Here is an 18,436-nt window from a genome sequence, read left to right as displayed (position 1 = left end):
AGAGAGAGAGAGAGGAGAGGAGAGGAGAGAGAGAGGAGAGGAGAGAGAGAGGGAGAGGAGAGGAGAGGAGAGAGAGAGAGAGAGGAGAGGAGAGGAGAGGAGAGAGAGAGAGAGAGAGAGAGAGAGAGAGAGAGAGAGAGAGAGAGAGAGAGAGAGAGAGAGAGAGAGAGAGAGGAGAGAGAGAGAGGAGAGAGAAAGAGAGAGAGAGGAGAGAGAAAGAGAGAGGAGAGGGAGAGAGAGAGGGAGAGAGAGAGAGAGAGATATGAATGGAGACGTTGTATATGACTTAATAAAAGGTGTCATTGAGTCTCCCACGTCAACATCCTCTGTAGCAGCAGCAGGTAAAATGTGAAAGGTGAAAGAGAGAGAGAGAGCAAAAAACATGCCATTTAGCAGGTGATTAAAATGTACGTATGGGTGGCCCCAGCGGGAACCAAACTCTGAACCTTTTGTGTTGCAAGCATCATGCCGTACACAGGATATCTGCATAAACAACTCTAATTCTACTGTTCTATTATAGAAAGAACTCTTGTGTACAAGCCAACAACATAAGTTGATCCCGGTAGTGTGAACAATACCAAGCACCCATTGTCAAATAAATAGGGAAAACCCCCATTTTAAATAAACAGGGAAAAATACATTGATCACCACAATTTTAAATGGTCGGTCTCATCCCACCAACCAGCTCTCCCAGATGAATTTATAATAAAGTAGATCCTTGAACCCACTAAAATGACCAATCACAATTCCACCAAACAATCCAGATGTAATGTTACCTCCTGCTAGTCAACAATCAATCAATCCACTAATTAATAAATCAACCAACCAATCAATTAATTCATTAATGAATCAGTCAACCAATCAATCAATCAATCCATTTATCAATCAATCATATTAAAATGAAATAAAAGTGTTTCTCCTACCAGGTCTCGTCGTTCCTGAACTCCAGTTCTCCGTAGGTGTCCTCAAAGTCCTCCCCTCCTCCCTTGGCGATCCCCTCCATGGTACGATAGGGAACGATGACTGTCCCCCTCGCCCCCGAAGTCCTCAGCACCTTCACCTCCATCACGCCCACGCTCTCGCTCACCTGACACGTGTCGCTCTCGAAGGTGAATATCCCGGCGTGGTCGTCGTCCAGGATGGTAACTGTGGCGACGGACGGGAACCCCAGCAGGGCCTTAGGGTACGGGAGAGAGTTGGGGGACAGTAGTGTCTCGTCCTCGTCTGACTCCAGGACACGCACGTTGCTGAGACGCACAAAGAAGTGCTCATCCTCCTCAAAGATGTCGTCGTCGATGATTCCGATGCTGATCTCCTTGACAATCTCGCCGGGCTTGAACACCACGGTTCCCTCGGTGAACTCGTAGTCTGCGCCGGCGTTGGCTGAGCCGTCCTCCGTCTTGTAATCCACGTAAATGGTATTGGCCATGTCGCCGCCCTTCCTGAAGATGGCCAGCAGGGCGGCGCCACAGTTCTCCAGGCACTGGTACACGGCGGGTTCGAAGGCGATCCGTGACACGTACTCCTCGACGTCCTCCCCCACCACGCACACTTCCTGTACGCTGGCGCTCCTCTTGGTCTGCTCCACCACGTGCTTCTTCAGGATGTTCCCGGCGCCCGTCATCATGCGCGTGGCCTGGATGCGGTAGAAGGCTCGGCTCTTCTGCTGGTGGGACAAGGCGTAGTAGTTAGCCATCTCTACCAGCTGGTCCATCTCCTTCTCTGGGTGTTTCTGCTTCAGGTCCTTCAGGATCCGGATCATATCCCGCCGAGACTCGTCCACTTCTTTCCCCTCGATCAGGCTGATGAGGTTATGGGCGGCGCCTCCGTCGTGGGCGAAGTGTGAGTTGACCATCTTGCCGCCGCCGTCCATCATCTCGATGCTCTTGGAGCGCTCGTGCTCGGTCTCGATGATGACGCCGCGGTGGTTGTCGGCGCGGTACTTCTTGTGCATGAACTTGTAGAAGAGGAGTCGTCGGTCGGCTACCCAGGCCAGGATGACACAGATGGGGAAGAAGGCCAGGGTTAGCAGCCCCTCCCATATCTGGACCACGTTGGGACTGAACACCGCCAGGATCATGTAGAGCCAGATGTAGGCGAAGATACTCCACGCCGCCGTCACAAAGAACACTCTGAGATGTTTCACCTTCCTCGTCTCTCCCTCGGGGATCACAGACACACACAGGCCGATGATCACGAACATGTTGAAGGCAGCGCTGCCGACGATCGTAGACGGCCCCAGCTCGCCAGCTACGAAGTCGTGTCCACAGACTTCGATGACAGACAGCAGGATCTCAGGGGTACTAGAACCCAGGGCCATGAGGGTCAGGTTGGAGACCGTCTCGTTCCAGATTCTGATGGTAGCGGTGGTGGTCTCTCCATTGGCTCTCTTAATAATAATCTCCTTCTCCTGGGAGGTGATGACCTCGATGGCCGCCATGAAGCGGTCTGCTATGATGGACACTCCCAGGAACATGTAGATCATAGCTACAAAGTAGACGATGACTCGGGCCATCTTATCCCCCATGGAGGGGTCCTCAGGGTACCAGATGGGCAGGACGATTCCTGGCTTGCACCTGGATGTGCCCTCGGAGCAGGTGGCATTGTGGGAGTCTGTGGTGGCGGGGCTGGGGGTGGTGCGGGTGCCCTCTGTGCACTTGAAGGCTGCGGCCACGGAGAGCAGGCCCAACCAGAGGCAGGCTTGGTAGGAGGAGGAGGACGACCCCGTCCTGATCTCCGGCCCCGGCCTCGTCAGCCTCGGCCTGTAGCGATCCATCCACCCTCGGGGGTCCTGGGGGTCCTTACCACACTGAATGGCCCTCTGGGATCCAGCACTGGGCTGTAGCTGGTACCTCACAACACCTAGAGAGAGAGAAAGAGAGAGAGAGTTAGAGATAGAGAGGGAGAGTAGGAGAATGAGAGACAGATAGAGAGATAGATGGAGAGGCAGAGAGAGAGAAAGAGAGAGAGAGACATGAATGGCAGTTGAAGATAATAATACTGTATATTATCACTTTTTTCAAAGTGAATGGGTTGAAGCAGGCCAAGCCATGTGGTATCAGCAGGCCAAGCCATGTGGTATCAGCAGGCCAAGCCATGTGGTATCAGCAGGCCAAGCCATGTGGTATCAGCAGGCCAAGCCATGTGGTATCAGCAGGCCAAGCCATGTGGTATCAGCAGGCCAAGCCATGTGGTATCAGCAGGCCAAGCCATGTGGTGTCAGCAGGCCAAGCCATGTGGTATCAGCAGGCCAAGCCATGTGGTATCAGCAGGCCAAGCCATGTGGTGTCAGCAGGCCAAGCCATGTGGTATCAGCAGGCCAAGCCATGTGGTATCAGCAGGCCAAGCCATGTGGTATCAGCAGGCCAAGCCATGTGGTGTCAGCAGGCCAAGCCATGTGGTATCAGCAGGCCAAGCCATGTGGTGTCAGCAGGCCAAGCCATGTGGTGTCAGCAGGCCAAGCCATGTGGTGTCAGCAGGCCAAGCCATGTGGTGTCAGCAGGCCAAGCCATGTGGTATCAGCAGGCCAAGCCATGTGGTATCAGCAGGCCAAGCCATGTGGTATCAGCAGGCCAAGCCATTTGACGGAAATTGAGCTATTTAATTAAGTGTGTGTGTCTGTGAGTGTGTGCGTGTTTAAAGCTCCAATTAGTCTTCCACTATGAGGAATAGCAATGACCTTTCTTCCATACCACTGTATAACAGACGTGATCACCAGACCTCAGTGCCTTCTAAGCTTGGTGGACTGGAACACAAGTTTGTATAGGTCTCACATAGCTCGCTATTCCCTATATAGGGCACTTCTTTGACCAGAGACATTTGGAACACATGTAGTTTCAAATGCTCAGAAATGCTTAGCTCTGTAAATGACTATGAACATTGTGGATAGCATTATTTTCTGCCCAGGTACTGACTGCTCTCTACTGCTCTCCACTGCTCTCCATTGCTCTCTACTGCTCTCTACTGCTCTCTACTGCTCTCCATTGCTCTCTACTGCTCTCTACTGCTCTCCATTGCTCTCTACTGCGCTCTACTGCTCTATACTGCTCTCCACTGCTCTCCACTGCTCTCTACTGCTCTCCATTGCTCTCTACTGCTCTCTACTGCTCTCTACTGCTCTCCATTGCTCTCTACTGCTCTCTACTGCTCTCTACTGCTCTCCATTGCTCTCTACTGCTCTCTACTGCTCTCCATTGCTCTCTACTGCGCTCTACTGCTCTATACTGCTCTCCACTGCTCTCCACTGCTCTCTACTGCTCTCTACTGCTCTCTACTGCTCTCTACTGCTCTCCATTGCTCTCTACTGCTCTCTACTGCTCTCCACTGCTCTCTACTGCACTTCACTGCTCTCTACTGCTCTCTACTGCTCTTCACTGCTCTCCACTGCTCTCTACTGCTCTCCACTGCTCTCTACTGCTCTTCACTGCTCTCTACTGCTCTCCACTGCTCTCTACTGCTCTCTACTGCTCTCCACTGCTCTCTACTGCTCTCCACTGCTCTCTACTGCTCTCCACTGCTCTCTACTGCTCTTCACTGCTCTCTACTGCTCTCCACTGCTCTCTACTGCTCTCCACTGCTCTCCACTGCTCTCTACTGCTCTCTACTGCTCTCTACTGCTCTTCACTGCTCTCTACTGCTCTCTACTGCTCTCCACTGCTCTCCATTGCTCTCTACTGCTCTTCACTGCTCTCTACTGCTCTCCATTGCTCTCTACTGCTCTCTACTGCTCTCTACTGCTCTCTACTGCTCTCCACTGCTCTCCACTGCTCTCTACTGCTCTCTACTGCTCTCCACTGCTCTCTACTGCTCTATACTGCTCTCTACTGCGCTTCACTGCTCTCTACTGCTCTCTACTGCTCTTCACTGCTCTCTACTGCTCTCCACTGCTCTCTACTGCTCTCCACTGCTCTCCACTGCTCTCCACTGCTCTCTACTGCTCTCTACTGCTCTTCACTGCTCTCTACTGCTCTCCATTGCTCTCTACTGCTCTCTACTGCTCTCCATTGCTCTCTACTGCTCTCTACTGCTCTCTACTGCTCTTCACTGCTCTCTACTGCTCTCTACTGCTCTATACTGCTCTCTACTGCTCTCCACTGCTCTCTACTGCTCTTCACTGCTCTCTACTGCTCTCTACTGCTCTCCACTGCTCTCTACTGCTCTATACTGCTCTCTACTGCGATTCACTGCTCTCTACTGCTCTCTACTGCTCTCTACTGCTCTATACTGCTTTCTACTGCTCTCCACTGCTCTCTACTGCTCTTCACTGCTCTCTACTGCTCTTCACTGCTCTCTACTGCGCTCTACTGCTCTCTACTGCACTTCACTGCTCTCTACTGCTCTATACTGCTCTTCACTGCTATTCACTGCTCTCTACTGCTCTCTACTGCTCTCTACTGCTCTCTACTGCACTTCACTGCTCTCTACTGCTCTCTACTGCTCTTCACTGCTCTTCACTGCTCTCTACTGCTCTCCACTGCTCTCTACTGCTCTCTACTGCACTTCACTGCTCTCTACTGCTCTCTACTGCTCTATACTGCACTTCACTGCTCTCTACTGCTCTCCACTGCTCTCCACTGCTCTCTACTGCTCTCCACTGCTCTCTACTGCTCTATACTGCTCTCTACTGCTCTCTACTGCACTTCACTGCTCTCTACTGCTCTCCACTGCTCCCTATTGCTCTCCACTGCTCTCCACTGCTCTCTACTGCTCTCCACTGCTCTCTACTGCTCTCCACTGCTCTCTACTGCTCTATACTGCTCTCCACTGCTCTCTACAGCTCTCTACTGCTCTACACTGCTCTATACTAATCTCTACAGCTCTATGCTGCACATGGAGAACAGTTAGCCATACATGCCACACGTTAATGTGAGAGCAAGGCTTCAATCACTGAGGGACATCATGGCTGTTTCCTCATCAACAATACCTAGTGTACCGAGGTTGAAAACATCTCAAGCTCCTGTTCACCCGACCTGGAGTTTCTGATGTTAAAATACCGACCCCACTATATACTGAGGGAATTCACGTGTGTTGTTATCACAGCTGTGTAAATACCGCCACAAACAAACATCAAGTGGCACTCAGTGAACTGTACAAGAACATTTTCCAGCAAGAATCCTCTCACTCGGAAGCAGTCTTTATTCTCATGGTAGATTTTAACCAATGAAGTTAGCAGAACGAACCCTGATGACTCGATGGCGCGACGTGTACAAGGCGAGCAGGTACGAGCTCTATAACTATTAAGGACACAAAAATACACACTTCAACTTGAATTTAATAAACTCAGACTCACGGACCGACCCATGTGGCTAGGACTGCAGGCTTTTCACGGACTACAAAGGTAAATTCAGCTGTGCGGTTGCCCACTGAAGCCTCCCTCCCAGACGTGCTTAACACGTTCTATGATCACACGGAAGCAGACAATAGCATCCAGGAAGGCTCTAGCTGCTCCGACCAATCAGGTCCCGTTGTCCCCACCAAGCTCATCACCAAGCTCATCACCAAGCTCAAAGCCCTGGGTCTGGACACCGCCCTCTGCAACAGGATTCTGGTATTCCTGATGGGCAGACCACAGGCTGTGAGGATTGTCAAGAACATCTCATCCACACTGACTCTTAACACAGGGGTCCCTCAGGGGTGTGTCCTCGGTCCTCTGCTGTACTCCCTGTTCACCCACCCGACTGTGTGACTTTGCACGACACCTACTCCATCATCAAGTCTGCTGACGACACCACGTTTGTAGACCTGATAACCAACAACGATGAGTCAGCCTGTAGAGAGGAGGTAAAGTGAACTGGAATTGTGGTGCCTCCCTCAAAGTCAGCAAAACAAAGGAGTGATTGTTGACTTCAAATCAAATTGTTAATGGTCACATACACATGGTTGGCAGATGTTAATGTGAATGTAGCGAAATGCTTGTGCTTCTAGTTCCGACAGTGCAGTAATATCTAACAAGCAATCTAAAAATTCCCCAACAACTACCTAATACACACAAATCTAAAGGGAGGAATAAGAATATGTACATATAAATATATGGATGAGCGCCATACTGTAGGCATGGTGCAATAGATGGTATAAGGTGCAGTATATACACATGAGATGAGTAATGTAAGATATGTAAACATTATTAAAGTGGCATTGTTTAAAGTGACTAGTGATCCATTTATCAAAGTGGCCAGTGATTTGAGTCTCTATGCAGGCAGCAGCCTCTCTGAGTTAATGATTGCTGTTTAGCAGTCTGATGGCCTTGAGATAGAAGCTGTTTTTCAGTCTCAGCTTTGACCTGTACTGTCCTCGCCTTCTGGATGATAGCGGGGTGAACAGGCGGTGGCTAGGGTGGTTGTTGTCCTTGATGATCTTTTTGGCCTTCCTGTGACATCGGGTGCTGTAGGTGTCTTGGAGGGCAGGTAGTTTGCCCCCGGTGATACGTTGTGCAGACCGCACCACCCTCTGGAGAGACTTGCGGTTGAGGGCGGTGCAGTTGCCGTACCAGGTGGTGATACATTTGTGAGTGTTTTAGGTGATAAGCAACATTTCTCCAGCCTCCTGAGTTTGAAGAGGCGCTGTTGCGCCTTCTACACCACACTGTCTGTGTGGGTGGACCATTTCAGTTTGTCTGTGATGTGTGCGCCAAGGAACTTAAAACGTTCCACCTTCTCCACTACTGTCCCTTCGGTGTGGATAGGGGGGTGCTCCCTCTGCTGTTTCCTGAAGTCCACGATCATCTCCTTTGTTTTCTTGACCCCACACTCCGAGTGCCCTCATCTCCCTGTAGGCCGTCTCGTCGTTGGTGGTAATCAAGCCCACTACTGTCATGTTGTCTGCAAACTTGATGATCGAGTTGGAGGCGTGCATGGCCACGCAGTCGTGGGTGAACAGGGAGTACAGGAGAGGGCTGAGCACACACCCTTATGGGGCCCCAGTGGTGATGGTCAGAAAAGTGGAGATGTTGTTTCCTACCTTCACCACCTGGGGGCGGCCCGTCAGAAAGTCTAGGACCCAATTGCACAGGGCGGGGTCGAGACCCAGGTTCTCCAGCTTAATGATGAGCTTGGAGGGTACTATGGTGTTGAATGCTGAGCTGTAGTCAATGAAGAGCATTCTGAAATAGGTATTTCTCTTGTCCAGATGGGATAGAACAGTGTGCAGTGTGATGGTGATTGCATCGTCTGTGGATCTATTGGGGCGGTATGCAAACTGAAGTGCGTCTCGGGTGGCAGGTTAGGTGGAGGTGATATGATCCTTGACTAGTCTCTCAAAGCACTTCATGATGACAGAAGTGAGTGCTAGTAGTCATTTAGTTCCGTTATCTTTGCCTTCTTGGGTACAGGAACAATTGTGGCCACTTTGAAGCATGTGGGACAGCAGACTGGGATAGCGAGAGATTAAATATGTCCGTAAACACAGCAGCCAGCTGGTCTGCGCATGCTCTGAGGACGCGGCTAGGGATGCCGTCTGAGCCAGCAGCCTTGCGAGGGTTCTTACTCACGTCGGCCACGGAGAAGGAGAGGGGTGGGCCCCAGTCCTTGTTAGCGGGCCGCAATGGTGGCACTGTATTATCCTCAAAGCGGGCAAAGAAGGTGTTTAGTTTGTCTGAAAGCTAGACATCGGTGTCCGTGACATGGCTGGTTTTCCTTTTTGTAGTCCGTGATTTCCTGTCGACCCTGCCACATACGTCTCATGTCTGAGCTGTTGAATTGTGACTCCACTTTGTCCCTGTACCGACATTTCGCTTGTTTGATTGCCTTGCGAAGGGAATAACTACACTGTTTAAATTCAGCCATATAACCAGTCCTCTTTCCATAGTTCAATGTGGTGGATTGCATTGTCAGTTTTGTGCGAATGCCGCCATCCATCCACGGTTTCTGGTTAGGGTAGGTTTCAATAGTCACAGTGGGTACAACATCTCCAATGCAATACCTTATAAACTCACTCACCGAGTCAGCGTACAGATCAATGTTATTCTCTGAGGCTACCCAGAACATTTCCCAGTCCACGTGATCAAAACAATCTTGAAGCTTGGATTCCGGTTGGTCAGACCAGCGTTGAATGGTTCTAGTCACGGATACATCCTGTTTGAGTTTCTGCCTATAAGATGGTAGGAGCAAGATGGAGTCGTGGTCGGATCTGCAGAAGGGAGGGCGAGGGTGGGCCTAGTATGCATCGCGAAAGTTAGAGTAGCAACGATCGAGTGTATTGCCCGCGCGATTGCTGCAATCAATATGCTGATAGAATTTAGGTAGCCTTGTTCTCAGATTTGCATTGTTAAAATACCCAACTACAATAAATGCAACCTCAGGATATATGGTTTCCAGTTTCGAGTGCGTCCTGACCAATTGCTTCATGGCCTAGTAAGGGAATTTCTCCATACGTGACAGCAAGGCCCTCAAGTGGGTGCAGACAGCTCAGTACATCACTGGGGCTATGTTCACACCCATCCAGGAAATCTACTTGAAACGGTGCCTGAGGAAGATCTGCAACATCATCCAGGAAATCTACTTGAAACGGTGCCTGAGGAAGGTCTGCAACATCATCCGGGAAATCTACTTGAAACGGTGCCTGAGGAAGATCTGCAACATCATCCGGGAAATGTACTTGAAATGGTGCCTGAGGAAGGTCCACAACATCTTCCAGGGTCCCACACACCCCAGACACGAGCTGTTCTCTCCCTTACCGTCGGCTGAGAAAAAACTGTACCAAAACAATACCACTGCAAAACTTTTTATTTTTTTGTGCCAAAGTCAGAGAATGGCACTTGATTCAGACAGATAAACTTACGTAGCTACTGCTCTTTTCAATCACTGGGCTTTTCTTTTCTCAATATCATTACATTAGAATTTGTTTGTTCAATATAATTACATTAGAATTTTCTACATTCAACATTTTTTAGAGACAGACGTGTATGCATTACTGAATCAATCATACAATCAATTTTACTTTGTTTTTTACCAAACTAAATACATAACATAATGGTAATAATTTATTTGAATGGTAAATCTCTTTTGATGAACTGGGTAAATTAAGATAGCCTGGGTCTATTCACAGTACAGGTGAAAATTAATCTTCTCCTTTCCCCCTTCTGATGACCAGGTGGTGAATCGCATTTCTGCATGTCTGGCAGACATATCAGTGTGGATGACGGATCACCACCTCAAGCTGAACCTCGGCAAGACGGAGCTGCTCTTCCTCCCGGGGAAGGACTGCCCGTTCCATGATCTCGCCATCACGGTTGACAACTCCATTGTGTCCTCCTCCCAGAGCGCTAAGAACCTTGGCGTGATCCTGGACAACACCCTGTCGTTCTCAACTAACATCAAGGCGGTGGCCCGTTCCTGTAGGTTCATGCTCTACAACATCCGCAGAGTACGACCCTGCCTCACACAGGAAGCGGCGCAGGTCCTAATCCAGGCACTTGTCATCTCCCGTCTGGATTACTGCAACTCGCTGTTGGCTGGGCTCCCTGCCTGTGCCATTAAACCCCTACAACTCATCCAGAACGCCGCAGCCCGTCTGGTGTTCAACCTTCCCAAGTTCTCACACGTCACCCCGCTCCTCCGCTCTCTCCACTGGCTTCCAGTTGAAGCTCGCATCCGCTACAAGACCATGGTGCTTGCCTACGGAGCTGTGAGGGGAACGGCACCTCAGTACCTCCAGGCTCTGATCAGGCCCTACACCCAAACAAGGGCACTGCGTTCATCCACCTCTGGCCTGCTCGCCTCCCAACCACTGAGGAAGTACAGTTCCCGCTCAGCCCAGTCAAAACTGTTCGCTGCTCTGGCCCCCCAATGGTGGAACAAACTTCCTCACGACGCCAGGACAGCGGAGTCAATCACCACCTTCCGGAGACACCTGAAACCCTACCTCTTTAAGGAATACCTAGGATAGGATAAAGTAATCCTTCTCACCCCCCTTAAAAGATTTAGATGCACTATTGTAAAGTGGCTGTTCCACTGGATGTCATAAGGTGAATGCACCAATTTGTAAGTCGCTCTGGATAAGAGCGTCTGCTAAATTACTTAAATGTAATGTAAATGTAAATGTAATACATATGTAATAAGAGGCTGATTTCATGGAGCTACAGATGTTTCCTTCCATTTGAGACTTATTTTATGGTACAAGAAGCTTCTTTTATAAAAAAAAGAAATGTGCGCTGTCTCTTTAACCAGTAATGACCTCATTCACGAGACCAAATATGTGAATGAATAAAGTTTTTGGTGGCAATCAGGTTTGAAGTCAGCATATTTTGCGTTATGGTTTGCATATTATCAAATACAAAGTACTAGGCTAGTAAACTGATGTTAGCTTTAGCTGTCAGCTAGCAAGGAAAGTTAGCCTTCAAAGCTGGAAGCTACTGGTATCTTCTTCCATTGTAAAGTGTTCTGGCCTGTATGGACATTGCTTAGCGAACAGTAATTAACCGTTTCAAAATGTCTGCATGCCGTGTCGCATTATTCAAGTGTGTTAACTTCTGTGCAGCATGAGTGGAGAGCTAACATGATGCAGCCCAGACACCCAGGCTAGCAGTGAGTTAGTGGAGCTAACATGATGCAGCCCAGACTCCCAGGCTAGCAGTGAGTTAGTGGAGCTAACATGATGCAGCCCAGACTCCCAGTACAGGCTAGCAGTGAGTTAGTGGAGCTAACATGATGCAGCCCAGACTCCCAGTACAGGCTAGCAGTGAGTTAGTGGAGCTAACATGATGCAGCCCAGACTCCCAGTGCAGACTAGCAGTGAGTTAGTGGAGCTAACATGATGCAGCCCAGACTCCCAGGCTAGCAGTGAGTTAGTGGAGCTAACATGATGCAGCCCAGACTCCCAGGCTAGCAGTGAGTTAGTGGAGCTAACATGATGCAGCCCAGACTCCCAGCCTAGCAGTGAGTTAGTGGAGCTAACATGATGCAGCCCAGACTCCCAGGCTAGCAGTGAGTTAGTGGAGCTAACATGATGCAGCCCAGACTCCCAGCCTAGCAGTGAGTTAGTGGAGCTAACATGATACAGTCCAGACTCCCAGGCTAGCAGTGAGTTAGTGCAGCTAACATGATGCAGCCCAGACTCCCAGTACAGGCTAGCAGTGAGTTAGTGGAGCTAACATGATGCAGCCCAGACTCCCAGTGCAGACTAGCAGTGAGTTAGTGGAGCCAACATGATGCAGCCCAGACTCCCAGGCTAGCAGTGAGTTAGTGAAGCTGACATGATGCAGCCCAGACTCCCAGGCTAGCAGTGAGTTAGTGAAGCTGACATGATGCAGCCCAGACTCCCAGGCTAGCAGTGAGTTAGTGAAGCTGACATGATGCAGCCCAGACTCCCAGACTAGCAGTGAGTTAGTGGAGCTAACATGATGCAGCCCAGACTCCCAGGCTAGCAGTGAGTTAGTGAAGCTGACATGATGCAGCCCAGACTCCCAGTACAGGCTAGCAGTGAGTTAGTGGAGCTAACATGATGCAGCCCAGACTCCCAGTGCAGACTAGCAGTGAGTTAGTGGAGCCAACATGATGCAGCCCAGACTCCCAAGCTAGCAGTGAGTTAGTGAAGCTGACATGATGCAGCCCAGACTCCCAGGCTAGCAGTGAGTTAGTGAAGCTGACATGATGCAGCCCAGACTCCCAGGCTAGCAGTGAGTTAGTGAAGCTGACATGATGCAGCCCAGACTCCCAGGCTAGCAGTGAGTTAGTGGAGCTAACATGATGCAGCCCAGACTCCCAGGCTAGCAGTGAGTTAGTGGAGCTAACATGATACAGCCCAGACTCCCAGGCTAGCAGTGAGTTGGTGGAGCTAACATGATGCAGACCAGACTCCCAGGCTAGCAGTGAGTTAGTGGAGCTTACATGATGCAGACCAGACTCCCAGGCTAGCAGTGAGTTAGTGGAGCTAACATGATTGCAGCCCAAACTCCCAGGCTAGCAGTGAGTTAGTGGAGCTAACATGATTGCAGCCCAGACTCCCAGGCTAGCAGTGAGTTAGTGGAGCTAACATGATGCAGCCCAGACTCCCAGGCTAGCAGTGAGTTAGTGGAGCTAACATAATTGCAGCCCAGACTCCCAGGCTAGCAGTGAGTTAGTGCAGCTAACATGATGCAGCCCAGACTCCCAGGCTAGCAGTGAGTTAGTGGAGCTAACATGATGCAGCCCAGACTCCCAGTGCAGACTAGCAGTGAGTTAATTAATGGAGCAGGCAGGCTATAAGAAGTGGTTGGCTGGGCTGATAGACAGGCTTGTGTCACGCCTTGGTCTTAGTATTTTGTGTTTTCGTTATTTATTTGGTCAGGCCAGGGTGTGACGTGGGTTTATTTTGTTGTGTTTCGTATTGGGGTTTTGTAGGCATTGGGATTGCAGCTGAGTAGGGGTGTCTAGCATAGGCTTGGCTGCCTGAGGCGGTTCTCAATCAGAGTCAGGTGATTCTCGTTGTCTCTGATTGGGAACCATATTTAGGTAGCCTGGGTTTCACTGTGTGTTTTGTGGGTGATTGTTCCTGTCTCTGTGTTTGTTGTCACAAGATAGGCTGTATTAGGTTTCACGTTCCGTTTGTTGTTTTGTTATTAAGTTATTTCATGTATCGTTCAATTTCTATTAAAGGACATGAGTAACCACCACGCCACATTTTGGTCCGGTCTTTTTTTCAACAGACAAACGTCGTTACAGCTTGATCCTTGAAACACATTTTAACAGAAGTACCGAACATAACAAACATTTTGGTACCGAACCGTTTTTCATGATCTAGTATCGAAAAACGACCGAAGTTTCAGTGTACTGTGCAACCTTCACCTTATCACAAACACACAAGCAGAGCCTTCAGAAAGTATTCACACCCCTTGACTTTTCCCACATTTTACAAAGTGGGATTAAAATGCTTTTTTTTTTTGTTAACAATTTACACAAACTAATCTGTAACGTCGGTTGAAGAAAATGTCTGACATTTGTATAAAAATATTCTGAAAAATAAAACACTAATATATCTTGATTAGTTACTACATGTCAATCAATACATGTTATAATCCCCTTTAGCAGTGATTTACAGCTCTGTCTGGGTAAATCTCTAAGGGCTTTCAACACCTGGATTGTGCAACATTTGCCCATTATTCTTTTCAAAATTCTTCAAGTTCAACTTGCCATAGATTTTCAAGTAGATTTAATTCAAAACTGTAACTCGGCCACTCAGGAACATTCACTGTCTTCTTGGTAAACAACTTATGTAGATTTGGCGTTGGGTTTTAGGTTATTGTCCTGCTGAAATTTGAATGAATCTCTCAATATCTGTTGGGAAAAAAATGTTGGTGCTTAGCTCCATTCTCCAAACTCCCTAGTCCTTAACGATGACAAGCATACCCATAACAAGGTGCAGCCACCACTATGCTTGAAAATGTGGAGAGTAGTACTCAGTAATGTGTTGTATTGGATTTAACACAAAAGTTAATTGCTTTGTCACATTTTTTTGCAGTATTACTTTAGTGCCTATTCTGTACAGGCTTCGTCTTTTCACTCTGTCATTTTAGGTTAGTATTGTGGAGTAACTACAATGTTGTTGATCCATCCTCAGTGTTCTACTGTCACAGCCATTCAATTCTTCTATCACAGCCATTAAACTGTTTTAAAGTCACCATTGGCCTCATGGTGAAATCCCTGAGCGGTTTCCTTCCTCTCCGGCAACTGAATCTTCGTACTGACTGGGTGTATTGATACACCATCCATAGTGTAATTAATAATGTCAGCAGGGACATTCAACGTCTGCTTTTTCAAAAATGTTTGCCCATCTATCAATAGTTGCCCTTCTTCTTAAATTCAGACCGTAACAAATGTGGAAAACGTCCAAAAGCGTTCTATATATTAAATACGTGTCGGAGTTAACTAGAATACAGTCGATCATTGTCGGAGTGGCATTAGCTAGAATACAGTTGAACACGGTATGTAAACATTAAGTGACCAGTGTTCCATGTTGTTGAGAACACCATCCAAAGTACACTGCTCAACAAAAATGAAGGGAACACTAAAATAACACATCCTAGATCTGAATGAATGAAATATTCTTATTAAATACTTTTTATTTTATTTTCATAGTTGAATGTGCTGACAACAAAATCACACAAAAATGATCAATGGAAATCACATTTATCAACCCATGGAGGTCTGTATTTGGAGTCACACTCAAAATTAAAGTGGAAAACCACACTACAGGCTGATCCAACTTTGATGTAATGTCCTTATAACAAGTCAAAATGAGGCTGAGTAGTGTGTGTGGCCTCCACGTGCCTGTATGACCTCCCTACAACGCCTGGGCATGCTCCTGATGAGGTGGCGCTTGGTCTCCTGAGGGATCTCCTCCCAGACCTGGACTAAATCATCCGCGAACTCCTGGACAGTCTGTGGTGCAACGTGGCGTTGGTGGATGGAGCGAGACATGATGTCCCAGATGTGCCAGTCCATAGCATCAATGCCTTCCTCTTGTAGGAACTGCTGACACACTCCAGCCACATGTCTAGCATTGTCTTGCATTAGGAGGAACCCAGGGCCGACCGCACCAGCATATGGTCTCACAAGGGGTCTGAGGATCTCATCTCGGTACCTAATGGCAGTCAGGCTACCTTTGGCGAGCACATGGAGGGCTGTGCGGCCCCCCAAAGAAATACCACCCCACCCCACACCATGACTGACCCACCGCCAAACCGGTCATGCTGGAGGATGTTGCAGGCAGCAGAACGTTCTCCACGGCGTCTCCAGACTCTGTCACGTCTGTCATGTGCTCAGTGTGAACCTGCTTTCATCTGTGAAGAGCACAGGGCGCCAGTGGCGAATTTGCCAATCTTGGTGTTCTCTGGCAAATGCCAAACGTCCTGCACGGTGTTGGGCTGTAAGCACAACCCCCACCTGTGGACGTCGGGCCCTCATACCACCCTCATGGAGCCTGTTTCTGACCGTTTGAGCAGCAGACACATGCACATTTGTGGCCTGCTAGAGGTCATTTTTCAGGGCTCTGGCAGTGCTCCTCCTGCTCCTCCTTGCACATAGGCGGAGGTAGCGGTCCTTCTGCTGGGTTGTTGCCCTCCTAAGGCCTCCTCCACGTCTCCTGATGTACTGGCCTGTCTCCTGGTAGCGCCTCCATGCTCTGAGGCTCTGTCTCATGCTCCCACTAGAGTGAAAGCACTGCCAGCATTCAAGTGACCAAAACATCAGCCAGGAAGCATAGGAACTGAGAAGTGGTCTGTGGTCTCCACCTGCAGAACCACTCCTTTATTGGGGGTGTCTTGCTAATTGCCTATAATTTCCACCTGTTGTCTATTCCATTTGCACAACAGCATGTGAAATGTATTGTCAATCAGTGTTTCTTCCTAAGTGGACAGTTTGATTTCACAGAAGTGTGATTGACTTGGAGTTACATTGTGTTGTTTAAGTGTTCCCTTTATTTTTTTGAGCAGTGTATATGATATTGTACTATAAACTGTATTATACTTATGCTTCAATATTTATTATATTTTACTTTATGTTCCTATTCTTATCTTTTATTATTTCTTATCGTTTCATTGTTGAGAAAGAACCTGCAAGTAAGTATCTGTCGTTCTGCCCCTGAACAAGGCAGTTAACCCACTGTTCCTAGACCAGTTAACCCACTGTTCCTAGACCAGTTAACCCACTGTTCCTAGGCCAGTTAACCCACTGTTCCTAGACCAGTTAACCCACTGTTCCTAGACTAGTTAACCCACTGTTCCTAGACCAGTTAACCCACTGTTCCTAGACCAGTTAACCCACTGTTCCTAGACCAGTTAACCCACTGTTCCTAGACCAGTTAACCCACTGTTCCTAGACCAGTTAACCCACTGTTCCTAGACCAGTTAACCCACTGTTCCTAGGCCAGTTAACCCACTGTTCCTAGACCAGTTAACCCACTGTTCCTAGACTAGTTAACCCACTGTTCCTAGGCCAGTTAACCCACTGTTCCTAGACCAGTTAACCCACTGTTCCTAGGCCAGTTAACCCACTGTTCCTAGACCAGTTAACCCACTGTTCCTAGACCAGTTAACCCACTGTTCCTAGACCAGTTAACCCACTGTTCCTAGACCAGTTAACCCACTGTTCCTAGACCAGTTAACCCACTGTTCCTAGGCCAGTTAACCCACTGTTCCTAGACCAGTTAAACCCACTGTTCCTAGACCAGTTAACCCACTGTTCCTAGACCAGTTAACCCACTGTTCCTAGACCAGTTACCCCACTGTTCCTAGACCAGTTAACCCACTGTTCCTAGGCCAGTTAACCCACTGTTCCTAGACTAGTTAACCAACTGTTCCACTGTTCCTAGACCAGTTAACCCACTGTTCCTAGACCAGTTAACCCACTGTTCCTAGACCAGTTAACCCACTGTTCCTAGACCAGTTAACCCACGGTTCCTAGGCCAGTTAACCCACTGTTCCTAGACCAGTTAACCCACTGTTCCTAGACTAGTTAACCCACTGTTCCTAGACCAGTTAACCCACTGTTCCTAGACCAGTTAACCCACTGTTCCTAGACCAGTTAACCCACTGTTCCTAGACCAGTTAACCCACTGTTCCTAGGCCAGTTAACCCACTGTTCCTAGACCAGTTAACCCACTGTTCCTAGACTAGTTAACCCACTGTTCCTAGACCAGTTATTCCACTGTTCCTAGACCAGTTAACCCACTGTTCCTAGACCAGCCTTGTTAAGGTTAACGGTTGGGAGTTGTTTATTAAAGCCTTATTAAGGGTAATGTTGGGAGTCGTTTATTAAAGCCTTATTAAGGGTAATGTTGGGAGTCGTTTATTAAAGCCTTAAGGGTAATGGTTGGGAGTCGTTTATTAAAGCCTTATTAAGGGTAATGTTTGGGAGTCGTTTATTAAAGCCTTAAGGGTAATGGTTGGGAGTCGTTTATTAAAGCCTTATTAAAGGTAATGGTTGGGAGTTGTTTATTAAAGCCTTAAGGGTAATGGTTGGGAGTCGTTTATTAAAGCCTTAAGGGTAATGGTTGGGAGTCGTTTATTAAAGCCTTATTAAGGGTAATGTTGGGAGTTGTTTATTAAAGCCTTATTAAGGGTAATGTTGGGAGTCGTTTATTAAAGCCTTAAGGGTAATGGTTGGGAGTCGTTTATTAAAGCCTTAAGGGTAATGGTTGGGAGTCGTTTATTAAAGCCTTATTAAAGGTAATGGTTGGGAGTTGTTTATTAAAGCCTTAAGGGTAATGGTTGGGAGTCGTTTATTAAAGCCTTAAGGGTAATGGTTGGGAGTCGTTTATTAAAGCCTTATTAAGGGTAATGTTGGGAGTTGTTTATTAAAGCCTTATTAAGGGTAATGTTGGGAGTCGTTTATTAAAGCCTTAAGGGTAATGGTTGGGAGTCGTTTATTAAAGCCTTATTAAGGGTAATGTTTGGGAGTCGTTTATTAAAGCCTTAAGGGTAATGGTTGGGAGTCGTTTATTAAAGCCTTATTAAGGGTAATGTTGG

General features: G+C 48.1%; 1 protein-coding gene across 4 annotated transcripts in view; it reads right to left on the bottom strand.

Moving 5' to 3' along the window:
- The window catches only part of LOC118380739 (sodium/calcium exchanger 3-like), a 210,646-nt gene that overhangs the window by 174,019 nt on the left and 18,191 nt on the right, over window positions 1-18,436 (bottom strand). For all 4 annotated transcript variants that reach the window (XM_052496203.1, XM_052496205.1, XM_052496206.1 and 1 more), the window contains exon 2: window positions 924-2,862. In XM_052496203.1, the coding sequence (XP_052352163.1) occupies window positions 924-2,776 (1,853 nt within the window). In that variant the 5' untranslated portion in view covers window positions 2,777-2,862. The remainder of the gene's footprint in view (window positions 1-923; window positions 2,863-18,436) is intronic.

Source organism: Oncorhynchus keta, chromosome 35 (genome assembly GCF_023373465.1).
Source record: "Oncorhynchus keta strain PuntledgeMale-10-30-2019 chromosome 35, Oket_V2, whole genome shotgun sequence".
In the NCBI taxonomy this organism is placed as follows: Eukaryota; Metazoa; Chordata; class Actinopteri; order Salmoniformes; family Salmonidae; genus Oncorhynchus; species Oncorhynchus keta.
The sequence above is the reverse complement of the archived record's forward strand: the minus strand, read 5'-3'. Positions and strand labels throughout refer to the sequence as shown.